The sequence below is a fragment of the Cucumis melo genome, chromosome 2, assembly GCF_025177605.1.
Source record: "Cucumis melo cultivar AY chromosome 2, USDA_Cmelo_AY_1.0, whole genome shotgun sequence".
Taxonomy (NCBI): domain Eukaryota; kingdom Viridiplantae; phylum Streptophyta; class Magnoliopsida; order Cucurbitales; family Cucurbitaceae; genus Cucumis; species Cucumis melo.
This window is the reverse complement of record NC_066858.1, coordinates 3,104,046-3,127,451: the sequence shown is the minus strand read 5'-3', so window position 1 is coordinate 3,127,451 and position 23,406 is coordinate 3,104,046. Positions and strand designations below refer to the sequence as shown.

Genomic DNA, 23,406 nt, shown 5'->3' with positions numbered 1-23,406 from the left:
TATTGTAAATACTAACCAAAATTTGTGAAAACAAATGGCGGATTATGGCATTTCCCCCCACAAAATTTCAACAAAAATTATAATGTTGAAGGCTTAATGCGCCAAACGAAACGAGGGAATCGAAGCTTTTGGACTTTCCCACTGGAGAAGAAGAATAAGCTGTGCGTGTGCTTGCAACTCCTCTCTTCAACCCGACACCACCGATTACTCGAAAGGGTATGCCTTCTAATTCCATTTCATCACCTTCTTTTAATCATTTTTCTATGCTGCAACCCACTTTTCCTTCTGGGTAATGCCAGAATTTTCCAAGGTTGGATTTTTCTGGGGGAAATTCGAGTCTTACTTTCAGTTTGAATTCGTTTTAGTCGTTTTTCGAGTTTCTGAATCTTGGGTAGCTTTTTTTTGCTTAATGGGTAGTTAGGGTTGTGCATTTTCTCTTGCTCATGTTTGATTTGGATTCAGTTTTTGTGGGTTTGTTCCTGTTTCATTTACTTTTTGAACTTGGTTGAGAATACGTGATTTGAGTGAGGCAACAAAAGTTTCTGTTGAGTTGTTGATCTGGGGAACGAAAGAATTTTGCTTTCGTGGAGATGGCTTGTTGAGTTAACTATTTATTCGAATGACAATTGGTTAATGATGGTATTGATCACCTTTTCGTAGTGGTGTATTTTGCTCATTCATACGCTGGTGCTTTTGGATCCCTTACAGGTCAGCAAATGGATGCTTTGGTGGTGGTTTTCTAGCACAGGGAATTTGCTTGTTTGGAAACTGGTATCGTCGTGGAAGTTGAACTTTTAGTTTTCTGAAGTGATGTGGACGAATATTTTCAAAATTGTATGTTCCTTAGCCTTTCCGATTTAGATCTATCCTTAATGTTTATGAATGGTATTTATATGTTTTAATTCCGTTATTTTTTTGCGTTGAATTTCTCTTTATGTTTGTTCTCATACGTTGAACTTGGTTAATTTTTGGTTCTTTGCACATTTCCTCTTTATTATTCAGCATGGTCAGTAATAAATTGTGGGAACTTTACAATCTTGAAAATCTCAGCTGCAATTGTATGATGGAGCGGGATTTCCTTCTTTTGAATGAACTAGGTGGTTAAAATGTATAGATACATCATACACATAATTTTCTAATTTAGTTGATTAAAATCCTTTAAAAGATATGTATGGATCGTTCAGGGGAGTTGGAGATGTTGAGAGTCTCACATTGGAAAAACCAAGAGGACTCACACTTCATATAATATAGATAGGCTACTCCTCTCATTGCCAATTGGTTTTGAGATGGAACCCCATACTATCAAACATGGTGTGAGAGCTCATTAAGCCTAAAGAGGTATTTGGTCCAAGATAGGTGAACAAAAAAAAAACACCATCTTGAGGGGACAAGTTGGAGATGTTGAGAGTCTTACATTGGAAAAACCAAGGGGACTCACACTCCATATAATATAGATGGACTGCTCCTCTCGTTGCCAATTGGTTTTGAGATGGAATCTCATACTATCAAACAAGGGGAGCACGAACGGTCAATATTTGTCATCCTAAGTGCCTTATAAAGGTGCTTGTGTCTCCTGCTAGTTGCTTTGTACTTGTTTCTTTTCCCCCCTTTTTGGGACTTACAAAGAAAGTTTTTTTTTGTGTTGCATCATGGTTACTTGGCTGGAATATTCTTACTCCCTAAAAGGTAGCATCAAAGTTATTTAAAAAAAAGAGATCATTGCTAATTTCTGATTTTTAGTCCATAAGTAAACTATGTCTTCTCAATTGCTATGTTTTGACTATGCACACACATGCAATCTAGTTATCAGGACAACTTTCCATTAGGCTAATCCTTGAATACATTTGATTGTTTACTCTAGAATTTATTGCATTTGTACGTTCCTGATAATGCTTTCTGCTGTGATGTTGTCATAGGGTGGTCTACATCAAATATCATGGTTCCAGTTTCTGCCTAATGAATCTGATTTGAGTACCTTACCAGACAAAAGGTAAAACTTAGTGAACCTGTTCCTTGGTTTAACATTTAGGATTTTTTTGGGTGGACTTCCACTTTGTTGACCATGCTAAAATTAGGCTTTTGATGTTGAAAGTGCGAAGGTTGAGCACAATGATGCTGCCACATTCTTGGTTCTGTCATCACATGTGCAATTACAGAAGGAAGGATTTCTAAGTACTTGGACCAACTCATTTGTAGGGCCTTGGGACCCATCTCAGGGTTTGCACAATCCTGGTGAGAAATGGAAATGTTGATGCAATGTGTATTTTCATCTATCTGCTTAATCAATTGTACTTGTCTAACTTTTGATAATTTTGCATACCCAGATGAGAAAATTAAACTCTGGCTTTTTCTACCTGGACGCCATTCTTCTGTCGTTGAAACTGCCCAAGCAGCTGTTTCCAAGTTAAGGGGTATGTGCTACTCATGAAGGCATTGTGCTTGATTTAATGTGTTATACAACTTTTTTACGTATTTAAACACACAAACTTGGCTTTGGTTCATTCAAATTAATTCATTCTTGTTACAATTTATGTGCAAACTCGACTACTCTTGAACTCATTCTCCATTGTTAAAATGGGCCGTGTTCCACTCACATTTTTGCTCTGTGGCAATGTCTTTCTTCACAATAGTTGTTGCATCTGGACTGTGGATCTCTCCTGGGGATTCAGAGGAAGTTGCAGCTGCCCTTTCTCAGGCATTACGAAATTGTATCGAAAGGTCATTTAGCTTGACACACTGATTATATGCCGAATTATTTGTTTATTCATACTCAAACCTAACTTACCTGAGATTGGCAGAGCCCTAACTGGACTTTCATACATGAGGTTTGGAGATGTTTTCACAAAATATCACCACATGCAAAGTGAAGATCTATTCAGGTTTCTCTTTAATTCTTGTCAGCTTCACGAATCTTTCTTCTATTATACTGCTGTGAACTTCAGTACAAAAATAGATGATTATGTTTCTGTGTGATGCTGACTCTGGTGCAACCATATAGGTCTGATATGTACATTGTTAGTGCAGCAAGCTATATAGTTAAGTCTTGAATCAAGTTGAAGCAAAATTTTAGTGGGTAGCTAGATAGACTTCTTTCTTAATTTAATTTTTACACAATTTTTGACACACTGATATAGTGAGGTTTGGGAATTCTAATTAGGACATAAACCTTCGAAGGGATTTGTGTAAATCCAAATAATAAGGTAGCTGTAATTTGTTTAGCTTCCTGAATGGCTTCTTCTACGGAAGACTTCAGTATATTTCATTTTAGTAACAGATACCTACACTACGAGGCTAACTTCTAAAAAGAGAAATAACTACATACTTCTATTGTTCAATTTTTTCTTAACAAGATGTATGTTAAACAACATATTGAAGCCATATAAAGCTGGGCCCTGGGGTATTAGTGTGCTGTGCACCTTTTCCTCTGAAATAAGCCAAATGGTGGTTGGAGGGTATAATTTCATCAAATTTACACTCCCAAGAGTTTAGTTTTTGGGAGTTGAAGGTTAAATGCGGATCATTACAGTTGGAGTATGTTTTAGTTTATACTGTTTTTTTCCTTTAATCAATTTTCTACTTTTGTTCTTATCCTGGTTTCCAAATTTTTCTTTTTCTAAAAAGATCCTTGTTCGATCTTTTCTTTTACTAATGGATATGAATGGTCAGGAGAGGGCAACCTACAATGGAGTTCATATTTGCTGCTACCGAGGAGGCAATCTTTGTGCATGTCATTTTATCTGCAAAGTAATTTTTTCCCTACTTGTTTTAAGTTGCTGACAATACAGGTTAAGTTGATAATTAACTGATTTTTTTTCCTAGACATATTCGAGCACTATCAAATGCAGAGATTGAAAGAGTTTTGAAGAATTCTGCTCATAATTCCTGTCTTGGACTTCCAGGTTAGCTTGGAAATTCAAACTGTAGGGCAATTTTGTAATTTCTTATGGTTGATTATTTTGCCACTAAATAATTCTTAGTTAGTTTCATCCTAAAAAAGTTTCTTAGTGGATAATTTCTCTATAAATACGGGCTTTAGGTTCTTATGTTAGGAATAATTTGTTATTTGATATTTTTTTTTGAAAATAGGAACAATATTTTGTTACAATTATAAAACAGGAGGCATTGTGATATGGGGCAATTTTATTTTTCCATTATTTGTAATTAAAATATCTCAATTGTTTATTGCTTGAAAAACTTTTTTTTCCTTTTGACTTCAGTTTTTGCTAGCTTGAATTGCATATGTTAGGTTGATGCTGATTTTTTATTATCCATGCACAGAACTTTTTTAACATTTGTTTATTTTCAGTGATTGTTTCGCCTCATGGAGTTCGAGGTAGGTTTACTGGGTGTTGTGCCAGTGATGTTGTAAAACGGATATATTCCAGGTACTGCATTATATGTCGTATGCTTTCCATTTGGCAGATTCTCTCTGTATTTTATAAAATGTTAATCGTTTTATTTCTTTTTTTGATTTTTGTGAACAGTTCCGGCAAGTCTAGGACTTCATACGGCTTTGTAGGTTTACCCCATCATGTCTCTCAAGGTGGCTGCCAGTCGAAGGGGCAAAATTGCTATGTTGAAGTTACCCTAGGGTGCCCTAAATCAGTGAGTGAGAAGCCACTGCTATCCAATTCAAATTACACAAAAAACGTATCAATGCCTCAAGTTACAGAATCTCTTATCGGACGAGGTGAACTGAAAGGATCGTCAAACCATTTATCTTCTCATAAAAAGACTTTCATATATCCATCAGAGGCAGTGCTTGTTTTGTTATTGCAGACCTCATTTGCCAGGTCTTCTTTGAAAAGGTAGTTACCAAAGCTTGCACTGTTTATCTTCTTTGATGTGCTTCCAATTTAAAAGATACAAGGAAATCCTTTTTGCTACATTTTATACTGATTTTGTGCAAGTTTTGAATGAAAGAAATAAAAAGATTTTCCTTAGTGGCCACTCTTCAAAGACAAACGTAAATTACTTTGGTTGAAGTTTACGGGCTTCCCTGTGAATTTTAAAGCACAAATGGGATGAAAAGAAATTTGAAGTATTGAAGAAAAGTGTTAGGATTCTAACAATATAAACACAATAAATCCTAACCAAACGGGCTAAAACAAAGACGGTACTCTGTTATTTATATTAATATCAGCCGAAATATGAGATAACAAGTAGTTCAAAGATGGAATAATAAAGAAAACAGTAAACATACCCAGCACATTTACATGGAGGCTGGGGAAAACACTCTCAAAAAGCTATAGCAGCCTTTACACGAAAAAGATAACCTAGCTACCCAATCCTATAAAGATATATTTATAGCTCTCCCTCTCTTTCCTCCTCGTGGGCCCCATCAGTCACATTCTTTTACTGCATCATTCCCTCATCATTGGATTGCTGCACAATTACCTTTCTACCTTTTATAAGTATGGATAATTGGAGGCCTTATAACACCCTCGGTTCCAAGTTCACCTTGTCCTCAAGGTGAAACTTAGGGAATTGCCGATTCATTTGATACACTGATTCCCATGTAGCCTCACTTTTGGTAAACCCTTCCATTTGATCAACCATTCATTTGCTCCCAACTCCTTGCTCGAGCGAATCCCCAAAATTGTCTCAGGCCACAACTGTAGTTCGAATTCCTTAGTCAGAATGGGGTGTTGGTGTTGTACCCGTTGTTGCTTTCCTAGTTTCAGCTTCAGTTGGGAAACATCGAACACATTGTGGATGACAGCCTATGGTGGTAATTGTAACCAATAAGCCACTTCTCCAATTTCCTCTATTATTTTGTAGGGTCCATAAAATTTAGGGGCAAGTTTCTCACAGCTTTTCCTGGCCAATGAGCACTGCCTTCTCCCACCTTGAACTTAAGCAAGTACGCTTCTCCCACCTTGAACTTAGTTCTCTTCTCTTAAGATCTGGCATTTTCTTTATTTGGTTCTGGGCCACACATAAGTTCTTTTTAAGGCATTTAAAGCTAAATCTCTTTCTTTCAGCAACAATTCTACTTCATTGTTAGTTGTGTTTCTATCTCCGTGTGATAACAAAGGTGGTGGGGGTCTCTCGTATACAGTCTGGATGGTGTAGTTTTAGTAGAGGCATGAAAGGTGGTCTTATACCACAACTCTGCCCAAGGAAGGAATTTGTTCCATTTATTCGGCTGCTTGTTACAGAAACATCTCAAATAAGTCTCTAGGCATTTATTCACTTGTTCTATTTGTCCATTCGTTTGTGGATGAATTGCAGTGCTTCTTTTCAGTATAGTTCCCATGGTTGCAAACAACTCCTTCCAGAAATTACTGAGAAATATCTTGTCTCTATCAGTAATGGTGGATTTTGGGATGCCATGCTTTCTCAGAATCTTATCAATGAATGTTTCCACCACTTGTTTAGTCGAGAAGGGGTGTTCGATGGAGATGAAGTAAGCATATTAGCTCAGCCTGTCAACCACTAGCACAATGACATTAACCCCCCTGCCATAGGTAGCCCTTCCAGAAAATCCATAGACCAATCTTCTAGTATATGATCAGGAATTGGGATGGGCTGTAACAATCCAGCTGGTTTGGTAGCTTCGGTCTTGTTTCGCTGACAAGTATCACACTACTCCACATACTTCTTGACATCCGCTTTCCTTCCCTTCCAATGTAATTCTCCACTCATTCTCTTATAGGTTCTCAATAAACCTGAATGGCCCCCTAAGATCGAATCATGAAATGTGTGTAATAGGTTAGGGATGAGTGTTGAGTTCTTGGAGAGCACTAGTCTTCCCTTAGATAAGAGCCTTCCATTCTCCCATTGATACTTGTTCCCTTCTTCTGGATTTTTCTTCAAGTCTTCAATAAGCTTTTGGAGTTCACTGTCTTTCTCTACTTCTTTGAGCACAGCTTCTAAATCCACAATACCAGGAGTGGACATGGTATTTAGTTCCGAGGATGGTTCCATTCTAGAAAGGGCATCAACTGCTTATTTTGTAATCCCGGTTGATACAAAATCTCAAATCATATCCAAGAAGCTTGGTAAGCCACTTTTGAAACTGTGGTTAGACTTCTCTCTGCTCCGATAGAAATTTCATTTGAAACTGTGGTTAGACTTCTCTCTGCTCCAATAGAAATTTCATGGCTTTTTGGTCAGATGTTACCGTGAGTTTCCTTCCCAAAAGTAGCCTCCATTTTTGAACAGAAAGTACAATAGCCATCAGCTGTCTCTCATAAATGGATTTAGCTTGGGCTCTTGCGGACAATTTCTGGCTAAAAAACGCAATAGGATGGCCATTTTGTGAAAGCACTGCTCCTAGCCCAATTCCAGATGCATCAGTTTCTATTATGAATGGTAGAGACCAGTCGGGTAATGCTAATACATGGATGGTTTTCATTGCGAGTTTTGGTTTTTCAAAAGCTTCAGTAGCTTCCTCACTCCATTTGAAAGAATTTTTCTGTAATAGTTTAGTTAAGGGGGCTGTATTTTCTCCATGCCCTCTTACAAACCTTCGGTAATACCTGGTTAATCCCAGGAATCCTCTCAATCTGGTGACATCCTTAGGCTGGGGCCAATTCACCATGCTTCAAATTTTTTCCTCATCTGCTTTTACCCCTCTACTTGAGATCTGGTGGCCTAAGTATTGGATTTTAGAATGGGCTATCACACATTTTTTTCTATTAGCAAATAACTGGTTATCCCTCAGCACAGAAAAAAACCATTCCAAGATGTTTTTCATGTTCCGTTACATCAGAACTTGCTGTTGTTGGGTTTTCTTTTATTTCTTTCTTCCTTCCTTCCTTTTCTTTTTGGAATTAAATCAAGCAACCTCTTCCCAGACATATTTTATCTGTGTTCTCTCCCTCTTTAGGATCCCATTTTGGTTAGTAAAGACATTGAAAGGTTATTGAGAAACTTTTTGTAGGAAGGGGTGGAGGTGAGGGAGGGACCCATTTAGTTAACTGTGACGGTTTTTGAAGCCTTTTAAGAATGGGGCCTTTGGGTTTAGAAATCTGCAGCTACATAATAAAGTTCTCTTGGCATAATGTTTGTAAAATTTTCACTTGGAGTCTCGACTCTTTGTGGGGGAGGATTATTGTGAGTAGGTATTTACCTCACCCTTGTGTTTGGGTCTCAAGTGGTAGGTTACTAGGTTAAGGGTTCTTGTTATTGCTCCAAGTGTTCCTATGTTCTCTTCAGTTTTAAATGCTCTATTTGGAACGGGTTGACTACTTATTTTCGGGAGGATTTTTGGGTGGGAGACAGTTCCCTCATCTGTATCATCTTCCAGATGATAGGTTGCATTTGGTGGTTTATACTTTGCCTTCTACTGTTAGGTCTTCCTCTCTTACTCATGTGTTTGTTGTCCTTGCTGATCGAGAGAGTAGCAAGGTGGTCAATTCTTGTCTAAATTATTTTTGACCAATTTATTATTACGGGGAGAAGGGATTTTAGATCTTGGGTTTTGAAGCCCTCTAAAGGCTTTTCCAGCAATTCTTTCTTTTGGATTCTTTGTGCTCCTTTCCCTCAGAAGCTCCTGTGTTTTCCTCTCTTTGAAAAGTAAAATTCATTGCCCGGCAAGTTTTGGTTGGGAGAGTGAATACCCAAGAGCGTATCTAGAGGCAGACTTTTGAGGCTGTGTCAGCTCGTAATAGAGGGTGTTGTTCGGTGTTTGATGTTGTGCTCGTCTCCTTCACTATGGGGGGGGGGGATCTCTTCTTTTTTTCTTCCCTTTTAAATATGGGGCGTTTGGCTTGTCGATAGAATTTTTCAGGGGAGGACATTTGGCATTTGATTAAATTTAATCATTCTTTATGAGCATATGTTAATAGAGTGTTTTGTAATTGTAAACTTAGTATTATCTTTTTGGATTGGAACCCCTTGTAAGTGGGGTGCTGATTTTATTATTGGGCTTATTTTTTTATATGCCTTAGTAGATCCTTTTGTCTTATTACAAAATGAAAGCTTGGTTTCTTATTAAGAAAAATGAAGCTTGGTTTATGAACGGCTGTTTCTGGTCTCTTCGCACTAAAGGTTTTTGCTTTATTGAATTGCGATGTAGTTTTGGTGGCCTTTGTTTCTTTTACTGACTTTGAAGTCAAATTTTTCAGATTTTGGCTGCAAAACTGGATAGGACCCTCGTTACCTGGTTCATCTTTCAACGTGCATTGGTAAGGATTTCAGCTCATAGCATGTGACTGAAGTTATATGTTATTAGATTAAGAAATACTATGTTACATGTGCATGTTGCTTGGATGTTGTTATGTGCATGTTAAGCTGGATCCTAACACTATTTTACCTTGTCTACTTTTCAAGAGTTCATTCGAAAGTAGACTTGATAACAACTTGGAAAAGTGTGTATATATGATAGGAAACCACTATTTGTTTTTAGAAAAAGAACAGTGCAGAAAGACAAAGGGAAACAAGACATCCCAAGTCTTCGACAAAAAGAGGTTTCAAAAATACCCTCCAACCAAGTCACTTTGTTATAAATTGTTTTATTGCCAAGAACCAACGATGACAACTATCATCTAGTGTCTTTTTGTTTGTTTCTCTCTCTCTCTTTTGAAATAAGAAACAAATTCAATAGGTGTATGAATTTTTGCAAAATCAGGGAGGAATTTTGAAGCCAAAGAAGTTAAAATAAACTTTCCAATTGGACAAAAGAGTAGAGTAGCGATATAAATTGAAAGAATAGAGTGTCTTTTTGAAGAGGTAACAAGAAAGAAATAGTGTTATGTGCCAAGATATAGCTAAATAGACAACATAATAAAAAAGATTATTGAAAGATCTTTCCTTATCATTAAAAACCCTTTAGGTGAGTCCATAGAATCTCTTTTCCTATCTGAGAAAAGGTGGTCCAGTTAGGGTATAGTGAATGAGACTATTTGGGTCATGTGGGAGCGCTGTGGACCATTTTGAAAGATGAAAAATCTTCTTCCAAAATTTGCCAGAATAAGTGCTACTGCTAGCAATAAAGCTTTGGTTCTGTGTTTCAGCATCCTTTTTGCAAAATGGGCAGTTTATTTGAATTCATTTGTTAAAAAAAGAACAGCAATAATGTAGTGAGATGACTAGCGTGGATTTCTTCTTCTTAGGGTATGTTTGGGGTGGGGTTTTAGGGAAAAAGGGTTAGGAAATTGGACCAAACCGTGTTTGGCCCAAGGGTTATGATAAATGAGGATTAGGGTTATCTTAATCCCCAAATAACCCTATCTTTTCTTTTCTTACAACCCTACATTACCCTACGCAAATAACCCAATCCAAATTCTATTATTGTTTTTTAAATTACTACAATCATAACCCTTCCCTCAAACACATATTATTATAACACAACTATCATAATCCCTCCCCCAAACACATACTATCATAACACTACCTTTCATATTCCTTCCCCCAAACACATATAACCATAACACTACCAATAGTAACCTTTCCCCCAAAAACATATTATCATAACACTAGGATTATTATAATCCTTTTCCCCCATAACTCTTTCCTTCCCCCAAACGTACCCTTAATGTTTTGTTGTATCCTTTCTTTATGAAATATATATATACATTAAGAAAAAGTAAGCCAGATGTTTTGTTGTATCCTTTCTTTATAATATATATATATATATTAAGAAGGTATATTGTCATATATATGTTTTCTTTCTTTCTAAGTTTTTCAGTTGTCAACTTTCATGTATGTTTCATATTTCTATATTAGTGGCATTCATGAAAAAATGTCTATAGTAGGGTGACTGGATTAACATTTTAAATCATTATTAACCTTTCAGTTTTGCACTTATGGTTGTGGTTTCTGTAGTGCTGGAAATGTAGATTATATGGAAGGGTTGTGGACTGAGACTGATAAAATACGTTCACAGCATGGTTACGATAGCAGCAGCAATAGTAACAGTAGCAGCATTGGTAGCATAAGCAGTAGTTCTAATGATAGTGATTGCAAGACAGGGGCCAGTGAACTTGAAGCAGATGCTGATTCCTTATCTTGCAGGCAGTCTGGATTGTCTTCAAATGACCAGTCCGCAAACAGTTCCCGAAAATTGGTATGCTGGATTAATGTTCTTGATTTTAATTTTCTGTCTGTTGTTATATATGATAATATGATTAAGGACCTTGCAAATTGGATTTAATGTTTTGGAATGGGAACTCGACTTTCAGTATATGCAATGCTGCTTTATGGTTTCATTTTGACTTGTACTTCTTGCACTATTGAAACGTTCCAAAAAGAATTATTATTCACATAAACAATGATTGGGTAACGTGTCCTTATTTAGTTACAATAATAGCTTTAAATTTTGTCGACATGTTGATATTTTCAGTTACCAACCATGGGTTCTACATCAACATTGACATAAGGAGTAAATTGACATTTCTACTATATTGTAAACAAAATTCATAAAACGTAGAAGTAAGCAACAAAATAACATCAATGTGTATATAATATAAATAATAGACATTTGAACTTGTTTAAAAATTGTAAAATGTTTGATAGACGTTTTTATTATTATTTTTTATATTTTTATAATGTTTCTAGTAACTTTCATGAGCACTGACATTTTATTGCACACACTGGCAAATTTAAAAAATAGAAACATTTTTCTAAAAGACTTTGCATAATTCGAATCAAAGAAATTGTTACCATACCGGCATGATTTCTAAAAGCAGAAAACTAATATTGGATTCATTGTCTAATGGGTATTTATGTTTTCCTCCATGGGAGGAAACTCTTTGGTTCTTGTTTTTTGAGGTGGATAACATCTTTCTGTTGGATTCTAGCGTGGCAGTAATTCTTATATCCAATATCGATATTTTTCACCTGCCTCGCTGTTGAAAACTGCCATCAGGTTGTGAAAAAACAGGATCTTTGTGTGTGTGTGTGTGTGGGGGGGGGGGGGGGGGTTGGTTCTATAGCCTAGGATCAAATGCACCCTTTATTTTATTCTTCAATTTTTAGTTGAAAAATGGTGGGGTCAAGAATCGAACCAACTTTTAGTATGGTAATTGAGGTCTTTATCCACTAAGCTATGCTTGAATTTGTGGAACGATTGGACACCAAACAACTGGAAATTGACCTTCGATAGATTTTTAAGTGTATCTTCCCATTGCCCCCCCTTGATGATAATGTTATTTGCTATAACAAATTGTAGTCTTAATGATCTTTTGACTAACGGGAGAGACTTTTTTTATAGGATTTTTCGAAGGTTCCCCTTTCGTTTGTAATATTATGTATGATCATTGAAATATAAATTTTCTATTTAGGAAAAAAAGAATATTACTCATGCTACCTCTAGATTTTTGTAATATCTACTAATATTATCAATTGGTCAATCAAATTGCTTATCTGTTAGGGTATTAAGCGGCCTCGTTCAGGGATGCCAGATGCATTAGATCAAATGGGTACAGGTGCTCAAATTCAGGATGCTTTCAAATCTGATTTTACTTCCACTGAGCTGATTGGATCTCCTTGGGACTGGGAAGATGATGACCGGGGTGGGGACGACATAGAAGACCTTCTTTTGCATTTTGGGGGCTTTGGAGACTTCTTTGAGAATGACGTTTTGCCTTTTGGGGAGGTATTTTCCATGTGTCTTGTACAATGTTTTGCTGCAGGATGATTATAAGATGGTTGTTATTGTTGCATGTTGAGTTTCTGGTGATGGGCAATAGCCCAAAACAAAGTTATATCTCAAAATAAGCTTTCTAAGATGGTTAGTTTTTTTATTTTCTTTCCTGATCTGTTTATGGAATTTGATGTGGCCTGTAAGTTACTTCATTACCTTTTTAAATTTCCTTTCCACTCGTATCTTTCTGGAGAAAAGATCCTCATTGGAATGAAATTTGAGCTTAACCAAAAATTATTTGGATTATTACAATCTACCATCAATTTTGATAATTTGGCATTGACATGTGATGGTAACTCATTGTTATTTTATTCAAAAAAGTACAAACCTTTAATTTTGAAGTTGAAGTACATACCTCTAATGAGCTTTAATTCGTTTGTAAAACTATAATTTTTTCACTCCCTCAATCTTCCTCAGTCAAGTTGAAGGCAAGCTGTTCTTTTTTATTCTCTTAATATTCTTGCTTATTATATGAGTATGATCTTGGAGCTCATCATGCTATTATCTTCTGAAGCCTCCAGGAACTACAGAGTCACAATCTCTTATGTTTTCTGCCCCGGACTACACTGATGTAGGTAGCAGTCCAGTTGGAGTCATGGATGTTTCTGATCAGATGCTTTTGCCTGTGGGGTTTCCATCCTTTGATAGCTTCAACCCAGCTGTTCCAATGATGACAGAGGAGGTTCTAAGCAAAGATCATGAAGTCACAAACAATGCATTGTCCTCAGTGACAGCCAACCAAACCCCAGTGTCTTCTTCTGGGGAGTTCGATCAAATCTCTAAAGCTGAAGCTCTGATGACACTTGCTCCAGAATATGGAGCAGTGGAAACTCCTACAAGTGAGTTTTCTTCATCAATGTTCCGAAGTCCATATATTCCAAAAACTCGGGAACTAGAGAGTTCAAACTTAAGCACAAACAGTTACATATATGGTGCAACACCACCCTCCTCACCACATTTTGATAGGTCTGATGAGAAGAGTGGTATTTCCTCAAATACAAAACCATCTAATGTTTTACGGGCAAAAAATTATTATATACATGTTGACAATGTGAAAGAGAAACATATAAGAAAATCAGCTCCCTCTAAGAACAGCATCTCTACATCTGATGGGCTGGCATCATCTCTCTCGAATCACAATGCTGTCAAAACCACACAAAGGAAAATGGCTGAGGACAGTATTGAAGCTGATTGTTTATTTATGTCTCAGAAGCACGTTCTTGCGATGGAAGTTGAATGCTTAATGTTCCAAGCTTCTATGTGCAGATTACGACACACCTTGCAGTCATCTGGTAGTTCCACAGTTTCTGGTACAACTCAGCTATCTAGTGATCCAAGTACTATTACTGATTATATGGCAAATGAGGTGAAGAAGAAGGAGACTGTTCCAATTAGAATAGCTGGAGATGCTGATGGGGGAATACTTGATGGACACCTTAATGCACCTGTTGGTGTTTGGCGGTCTGTTGGAGTTCCCAAGGTTCCAAAGCCATCAAACTCACCTAGTATGGAACTTGGCTCATCCTTACCCCACAATTCTTTTCATGAGGATGGAGTTCTCTCTTATGGGCAGAGACAACCACTTCAGGAGCTCCTTGATGCCTTCCCTTTAATTGTCCAGCAGGCTACTTCTTTTGTTGACCTCGCCTTGGATGCAGACTGTGGTGATGGCCCATATGGCTGGCTAGCATTGCAGGAACAATGGAGGAGGGGATTTTCATGTGGGCCATCAATGGTTCATGCAGGCTGCGGAGGGACCTTAGCCTCTTGCCATGCATTGGACATTGCAGGTGTTGAGTTAGTGGATCCTCTCACTGCTGATGTAAGTGTGTTTTCCTTCTAATTGATATTGCAGGCACAAGCACACAATTTACTATCTTATGGTCATATTCTAGACCTCGACTTTATTGTTATAATTTGTTGAAGGTATTGTTCATGCTTAATATCTTGTTATCATCATAATTCATATTGTTATTTTACAAAATTAACTTTTGTATGTTTTCTGACATTTTTTTTATTACGTTTGGTCTACCGTATTATTACTTTTGCTATTACTGTTACTACAATTGTGTGTTTGTGGTTTCTTTTGTTTTTCCTTCTTGCCATGCTGGCTTATTGATGGGATGTAGCTTTAAAGATGTCCTGCTGGCTTATTGGCTTATTGCTGAATTATCCTTCAGGTTTATGCCCCGTCTGTAATGAGTTTCCTGCAGTCTGACATGAAAACAGCCTTGAAATCTGCATTTGGCACTTTGGATGGGCCATTATCTGTAATTGATTGGTGCAAAGGTCGTGGCCAATTAGGTGATTCCGGAAGCACCGGTGATGGATTATCTGCCGAGTCTACTGTAAATGAATCTAAAGATTCTTCAAGTACTGTTATGCAAAATCTTGGAGAGCCCATAAGCCCCTCACATTCTTCTGCTAGTGGATCGTCTAGTCTCAAAGGTAGGGATGTTATAATTTATACAAAACGAAATGTTTAGTTCAGTGGATCATGCAATTTTCTGATACTGTAGGTAGTACCACGATGGATGGTTCCAAAATGGATGAGACTTCCCAAAGGAGATCAAACCAAGAGATTTGCAGTTCAGGATCTGACCCGCAACTACTGCCTTCCCGGCTGAGACCAACAGTTCTTGTTCTCCCATCACCTGCAATACTTGTTGGGTATGGGTTTGATTATTTAATTGCCTTGTTATTTATTGAGGATTAAATTCATATCTAGTATATCCTGATATGTTTTGTATGCTAAACATTTACGTGCCTTTCATAGACTATTAAACATCATTCATAGAATATTACTTTATCTTTTAACCTTTATATGATGGTTGCACATTCAAGTTGATGTGATAATTAGAAGATTGCTCTGTACTTTGGGTGAATGACATTCATTGCATTTTTCTTTTTTTATTTTTCACTTAAAAACTGCAGATTTTTTTGCCTTTCATTCGAGTTTGTTAAACATCTGTTTTTATTTATTGCTTCGGCCCCTGACCCACAAAAGACATGGAATTATCTATTTTTGACCTGCAAAATTATATGTCCATATTTGAGGAAGAAACTATTAATAAACAAAACAATCAATGGACTGAAGCAAGGAAATCCTATTATCTGGCATAGACCAAGATCCATCATTGTGTCTATTCTTGGATTTTTTTTCTCTTGTGGATAAGAAGTCTACTCTAAGATGGTTTTCTTGATGGAAACAAAAACTTCCTTTGAGAAAATATTTAAAGAATACAAACTCTTAGATGGTTAATCTAACCATTAAAAACTGTTTAATCATAGCCTGGTATGTATTTGAAAAAGAAGGTGAGTTTGTAGAGGTTTTTGGTTCATTTGCTCAGTTATGCAATCTCTTATATTTTCATGTCGATGAATTACTGTTGTCAATATCATCTACTGAAATAGAAGAAAACGATGATATGTAAATAGGTACCAAGATGATTGGCTTAAGACATCTGCCAACTCTCTGCAACTTTGGGAAAAGGCCCCTCTTGAACCTTATGCTGTTCAAAAACCGGTAAGTTGATTGAAAACTGAACAGTTGGCATCTGCAAGGAGCTTTCTGTCTTCTTTCCCATATTTATTTATATGGTATCTGCAAGTCTGAGATGATAATATCATTTGCACTCTTTTAGTGACATGGATTTTTTTTTTCTGAACCAAAGTGACATGGATTTTTATTTTCATTAAATGTTGCAGATAAATTATTGCGTCATTTGCCCCGATATTGATCCTCTTGCAACAGCTGCTGCTGATTTTTTCCAGCAACTAGGAACGGGTTAGTAACGATTTGTTATTTAATCAAATAAAATGGGTACTTCCAGAGGTCTACTATATAACTAATTCTGCATTTAGTCTCTTGATTAATCTTGTATTTTCCATTTGACTGTTTGAAAAGAAGTATTTTCCTACGGGAGACTGATCTTTAAGAAATGAATAAATACTGTTCTGATGTGGATAAAATTGCCACTGTTACATTTTGATTAAAGAAAATTCCAAAGATTTTTTTAAAGGATCAATCAACTCATTTTCCACCAAAAGCAAGGAAATGAACATAAAATTCCTATGATTTCTTTCCACCCAAGTCAAACACAAAAAAGGCCCAACACAAGATTCATCCAAAGGATCTCTTTGGTTTGCGTGAAAGGGGTTACCCATCACAGGAGGGGTTTAATCTTGTGTTTAATAAAAATGTAGAGATATTTATTTATAGAAATTTTCTATGTGCTTAATCAAAATGTAGGGATATTTTTAACATTAGCCTCTTTTCATTTTTGTCATCGAAAATTTCGTGTTTCTTGTTGAAAAAAAGGCAGGGACCTTTTGGGAAGACCATCTCATCCTTGTGGGAGCCACCATTTTGTTCCAAAGTTCCATTTTTTTGATATGATGTTATAAGTTTATGCTATTTTCCGAGCGAGAGATTTATGAGACGAGAATTAGAAACTTGTAGCTTTGTTTTCATTTTGTTGGATATGAGGTGGAGTTTTGTAAAGTAAGGTTGACATGGTTGTATTGTCCCTTGTATTTGTTAAGATACTTCCTAACAAGAATCAATATCTAAAATATATTGAGAATTGAAGAAGAAAGTACAAGATAATCCGTGTATAAAGGAACTTGATAACTCCACGAAATAGTCTACCCTTCACTCACTCACCCACTCAATATTTATACAACACCCAGTAACCAACCTTCCATCTAATGACCATTATACCCTTTAATACTAACATACTAAAATTCATATCCAGGTACCTAACAATATTCTTTCATCATTATTATTGTTATTTTTAAATAGAAAGTTATCTTTTCATTTAAAAATGGAATCCCGGTGCACATAATCTTTTCATATGCTCATTAGCTGCATTTAAGCTTTTTTGGCAAATTACAGTTGATTGACCAACTTTTCCTTCGCCTTGTTTGTCACCAGTGTATGAGACATGCAAGCTGGGAACTCATACCCCGCATAATTTAGGGAATCAAATGGACACAGAGTCTGGGAAGTGGTTGTCTTCAGGTTTTGTTCTACTTGATTGCCCCCAATCAATGAAAATTGATAGCAGCAGTGCTTCAATTGTTGGTTCAATTAGTGACTATTTGCTCTCTCTCTCAAATGGATGGGACTTGACAAGCTATCTTAGATCTCTTTCAAAAGCTTTGAAAGCTTTGAAACTCTCTCCATCCATGTCAGCTAATCCAAAAGAAGGAAGTAATGGTTCTTGCATGGTAAGACCTTTGAATATTTTCCAATTTCTATTCCCTCAATGTATATTATTTCCACCATGCTTGGCTCACCTACAATTTTTTTCCTACCTTAGGTACTTTATGTGATATGCCCTTTTCCTGATCCCCTGGAAGTATTGCAAACTGTTGTTGAATCTTCTATTGCTGTCGGTTCTGTCATGCTCCAGTCAGATAGAGATAGGAGAACAATATTGTGTAGTCAGGTTGCAAAGTCGTTAAGCTGCTCAGCAGCTGTTGATGAGTCATCAGCATCAAACGTTTTAGTTCTTCAAGGGTTTACTCTACCTAAATTGGTATTGCAGATTGTGACAGTTGATGTGATTTTCAGAGTGAGTAGTCCATCCGTAAATGAACTTGTCATTCTTAAGGAGACAGCTTTTACTATTTATAACAAGGCTCGTCGAATATCACGGGGGACCTCAAATGACGCTGTCCAGTCATCATCAATATCTAGTAGATCTCATTCAGTTCTATCATCAATGTCACCTTCTATTCCAGGGATGTGGAAGGACTGTGTTGGTCCTAGAATGACTGGGCATTCACTCCCACGAGAGGGTGAAATTGATGGTACCCTGAGGTCTGGAAACTGGGATAATTCCTGGCAATCAAGGGCTGGAACATTAAATTGTGATCCAAACCGAATGGGAGAATATTATCTTCAAGATGATTCTTGCTACATGTTTGAACCACTTTTTATTCTGGCAGAACCTGGTTCACTAGAGCATGGAGTTTCACCAATAAATCCTGTTACACTAGGAACAGAGTCTTCGAAACCATTATCTGATGACAACAGCGGAGCCTTTTTACAGGGTACAAATTCAACAGTAGGTATGGATATTGGATCTAACTCTCAACTAGATGGGCCTGAGATGGATGGATTTGGATGTGGCCATCAGAAGAATCCTAGTCTACACTGTTCCTATGGATGGACAGAAGATTGGCGCTGGCTAGTATGTATCTGGACAGATTCGCGAGGAGAATTGTTAGACAGCCATATATTTCCATTTGGAGGTATCAGCAGCAGGCAGGATACGAAGGGTCTGGAGTGCATTTTTGTCCAAGTTCTGCAGCAAGGCTGTATGATACTTCAGTCATGTTCACCTGATACTGGTGTTTCCAAGCCGAGGGACTTGGTTATTGCAAGAATTGGAATGTTCTATGAACTTGAGTATCTAGGTACAAATTCTACGTATCATTATTATTTTCATCTTTCATTATTTATCGATTCAATTGTAGTACATTCTTCTTTTAGTATCTGATACTCGGTGAGTTTTATATGTCTATCCATGGCTTCATATAATCTCAATTATTTACTAGTTAGTTTAAATCATGAAGATTTATTTCACAATTTCATCAATAATCTCATTCAGATGTGATCTGCCTCGAAAGGATCCCCACATACATCTTCTTCTTTTGATGATTTTACTACTCACTACTTTCACATATCCATCCATTTACCATTTAAAAAATTTTCCGTTGAAGATTTTAGAAACGTAATTTTAAATTTCTGACAGTTTGAACTAATGATGCATTTTTCCATCTTGTTATGACTAGAGTGGCAGAAGGCCATTTACTCACTATGGGGATCTGAGGTGAAAAAATGGCCTTTGCAACTTCGCCGCTGCATGCCAGATGGGATATCATCAAGTACTAATGGGAGTTCCTTGCAACAACAGGAGATGAGTTTGATTCATGATAGAAACCTCCCCTCCTCCCCAAATCCTTTATATAGCCCGCATTCAAAAACCACAGGCTTTATGAAAGCTGGTATTGGACAACCTGCTATTAGAAAGCAGCTAATGGGTGGTCATGCAGTGGTCGACAACTCAAGAGGGTTGATTCAGTGGGTGCATAGTATTAGTTTCGTTGCAGTTTCGATGGAGCATTCTCTTCAGCTATTACTTCAAGCTGATTCGGCACCTCCTGGTAAGATAAGTTGTCAGTATCTAACACATACCTTATTTTCTTCAATTAATGTTCTGTGGCCGAACTTTTTTTTTTTTGTTTAATTGTTGTAGATTATTACCTTTCCCCCCCTTGTGTCTCCAAGAATTTCCTTTTCCCCTCCGTTTGTTTGTTGTAGATTATTACCTTTTCCCTTCCATGTTTGTTTTATTCGTTTATAGTAAATATTTTAAGGGCTATAACATAAAACTGCTAAAGTATAAAATTGCATTTTGTTGAAATATTTTCTGGAGACATTTCCATTGGAGAAACGCGAGGGTTGTATGAAGTTGAGCTTAGGTTTGTTAGGTAAGTTTGCTTTTACTAGTCTACGAGTTTACTAAGTCTTTAATTAAATTATGTTTCTCTTGATAAAAATTAATAAAAATAACTTCTACTAAGTAGATACTTGCCAAATATGATGTCTCTTGAGTTCAGCCCTGGGTTGGGGGGCAAAAGATCTTGCATTTTCTTTTTTTCTTCTTGTGATATAACTGAGCTGAATGAATTTTTTACCATAAGATGAAGTCTCCTGAGCCTCCGTTTTTATCTTTTTTTTTTTTTAATAAATTATCATTGATCAATAATAATAATGTTACTCATTTTTATGTGTTATATTTAATAATCGTACTTTGATTAAGCATTTCTATTTTTTTAATAAAATTTAGCAATCGGGTGCCCTTGGAGTTGGAGCCCAGGTTATCAAGGAAAGAAAAAAAGAGTCGCCAAATGGATACATATCTGTATTCCTTATTCTTTGGCACTGTCTGGACATACAATTATGCAACCTTGGGTTTGCAAATTGCAATCTATAAACTTAGATGTCCTAAAATCTTGAGCCGAACATTCCCCGTCCTCCATTCATTTATTTTTAAACGAATATTTGTGATTAATTTGAATAAAAAAGCAGCGGGGAACATGTAGAGTAGCAAATTCATAAAGTCTCTTATGTGCATGCGATCAAGGCTTTCTGTTCTTTCATCTTCTGGGTTAGAAAACTTTCAACTTAGCTTCCTTCTGGAAATTTCATAAGCAATTGATGTCTTTGTGATGGTTTTAATTACATTGCAATAGCTGTCATCATGGTCTGTCTATAATTTGAAATGTCTGGGTTTGAGTTTCTTAAGGTGCGTGGAGAAATATTTATGTGATGTATTTTAGGTTTTGCAGCAGTGACTTTTCTCAGTACTAACCTAAAGTCTTTAACAGGTGGAAATCAAGGCAGTGTACATACGGGTTCGTCCATGTATATTGAAGGCTTTACCCCTGTAAAGTCACTTGGTTCCACATCTTCTTCTTATATACTAATCCCATCACCCAGTCTGCGTTTCCTTCCCTCTAACCCTCTTCAGCTTCCCACATGCCTCACTGCCGAATCCCCACCTTTAGCACATCTCCTTCACAGTAAGGGCTCTGCAGTTCCACTTTCTACAGGATTTGCTATTTCAAGAGCTGTGCCCTCGATGAGAAAGGATACTCGAAGCAACATGAAAGAGGAATGGCCATCTGTCCTTTCGGTTAGTCTAATTGATTATTACGGAAACAATATCACACAAGAAAAAAATGTCCGCGGAATTATCAAGCAAGTGGGAAGAAGTTCAACTGTTGAATCCAGAGACTTTGAAATAGAGACGCATTTGATCCTTGAATCCATCATAGCAGAGCTTCATGCCTTATCATGGATGACTGTGAGCCCAGCATACTTGGACCGGCGAACTGCTCTGCCTTTTCACTGTGATATGGTTTTAAGACTCCGAAGGATTCTTCATTTTGCTGACACGGAGCTTTCTAGGCGCGCTGAAAAAACGAAACGTTAGGACTATGTCAACTGAGGTAATGCTCAGGTTGTTTCTTGCTAATTATTCTATTAAGACCTTACCATGTAAAGTTATATGTATTATAATTCTTGTACATGCTAGATAGGTGGGCAATTCTTAATTATATGCTTAGTTGGTAGGAATTAGGGAAGAGAGAATTAAATCTCAGTTCAGGCTTATGTGAAAAATTAGGACAGTTGTATATGTAACAAAAGGGAAATGCAACTTGAAAATCAGTGTGATTGAGATCCCTTGATTTTCTCAGAATATAATCCAATGATAGAACCACTTATTTGACAGCCTCTTTTATTACTCCCAGCCAGCAGTTTTCAATGACTATCTATCATAATTCGTTTGTCCTTGTGACCTTGTCTAGAGTTTGTCTAATGACCAAAGATTGACAATTTGCAGTTCTAGAGATGGTATTCTGACAATAGCCTCGTCTATTGTTATTCTTATTAAATGCGGGGGTTGGTACTTTTATTTTTTGTTTTACTTTTGAGTTCATCGTCTGCGTAAGAGATTCAAACTTCTAACTTATTGGTTTGTCTTACCTCGCCTAGTTGAGCTATGTTTAGATTATCTCTATTTCAACTTTATAGATATGTCGAGATTCGGACTTCTGTCTTTGTTTGGTTTGTCTTACCTCGATCGGTTGAACTACGTTTAGATTATCTTTATTTCAACTTTATAGTTGTGTGAAAATTCAAACTTCCGACTTCTTGGTTTGTCTTACCTCGACTAATTGAGCTATGTTTAGATGATGTGTGGGACATATTGACTGCAAGAGCTTGATTTACAAAACAAGCATATAATTGACAGGGATCAAAGTTTTTAGAAGGAAATAAACGTGGGCTGATTTTGATAATGTGGTATGTTCTTATCTGGTCTGGTTGCTACACAGCCCCATGTGATTTGATCCTTGGTTGTAATGATTTTGAATTTGTTGTGTTCTACTGTCCTTGTATTCTGATTCTATATTTCAAACTACCAAACCAAGATCCTTTACTTTTTTTATTTTATTTTATTTTTAATAATATTGAATGAAGCATATAAAGAATGTCCTTAGTTTGTGTAATTCACAATGAATGATATGAAGTGACATTTACATTCGCTTTGAATTTGTTTTTCTAGATAAGCTTTTTGGAACCATTTTATGCAAGTTGTTCTTGGAAAAGTATTCTTATGGTCTTCATTCATTGCTCATTTATTTCCATCACCTATAATTTTGTTGTTCTTAGAAGATACTAGAACTCATAATAGTTTTCTTACAACCTTATATTTGTATTCACGAGTTCTGTAGAAAGTTTTTTCTTTTTCTTAAATACTATTCTGGTTTTAATACTTAGTCTAAGTTTATTTTGATTCTACTAAGTTTATCTTTATCTCTATCTCGATAATTATCATATGTTCATTTTGATTCTTGTATCTTTAAAAAGTAGTCATTTTATTTGATTTCATTTCAATTTTTGGGGGATTGAAATACTTAAGAAATAATACAAAGAAATAAAACAAAATGTATGAATGTATTTAAACTTTTTGCACTGTCAAATTAAAAACTATTTGGAGAAAGATGTTTTTATACAATCCTATCCTAACATATGGTTCTATTAAAATATTAATGGTAGTTTCTTTGCATATGATCACATGCAAGGTAGGTTAGACCTCAATGCAATAATCTAAAAAAATTCTTTAATATTTAAACCATACTTTAGCTTTGGTGGTTAGGAATTAGCATATAAATTTTTTGAGATGGTAAGGGTTTTAGCATATAGCTTAAAAGTGAAGAGTCCCTTTGGGTTA

At 36.4% G+C, this 23,406-nt stretch overlaps 1 protein-coding gene across 1 annotated transcript; it reads left to right on the top strand.

The window, feature by feature from the left end:
- The first annotated feature begins 28 nt into the window (after nucleotides 1-28).
- Nucleotides 29-21,902, top strand: LOC103492426 (mediator of RNA polymerase II transcription subunit 13). Its single transcript, XM_008452797.3, has 23 exons — nucleotides 29-216; nucleotides 709-834; nucleotides 1,917-1,990; nucleotides 2,093-2,232; nucleotides 2,325-2,411; nucleotides 2,631-2,718; nucleotides 2,799-2,879; nucleotides 3,667-3,744; nucleotides 3,820-3,899; nucleotides 4,307-4,385; nucleotides 4,485-4,808; nucleotides 9,075-9,134; nucleotides 10,774-11,014; nucleotides 12,320-12,544; nucleotides 13,107-14,414; nucleotides 14,773-15,040; nucleotides 15,112-15,262; nucleotides 16,031-16,118; nucleotides 16,301-16,379; nucleotides 17,529-17,824; nucleotides 17,917-19,018; nucleotides 19,397-19,768; nucleotides 20,996-21,902. The coding sequence occupies exons 2-23, from the start codon at nucleotides 811-813 to the stop codon at nucleotides 21,601-21,603; spliced, it is 5,853 nt and encodes a 1,950-aa protein (XP_008451019.1). The 5' UTR covers nucleotides 29-216; nucleotides 709-810; the 3' UTR covers nucleotides 21,604-21,902.
- The last annotated feature ends 1,504 nt before the right edge of the window (nucleotides 21,903-23,406 follow it).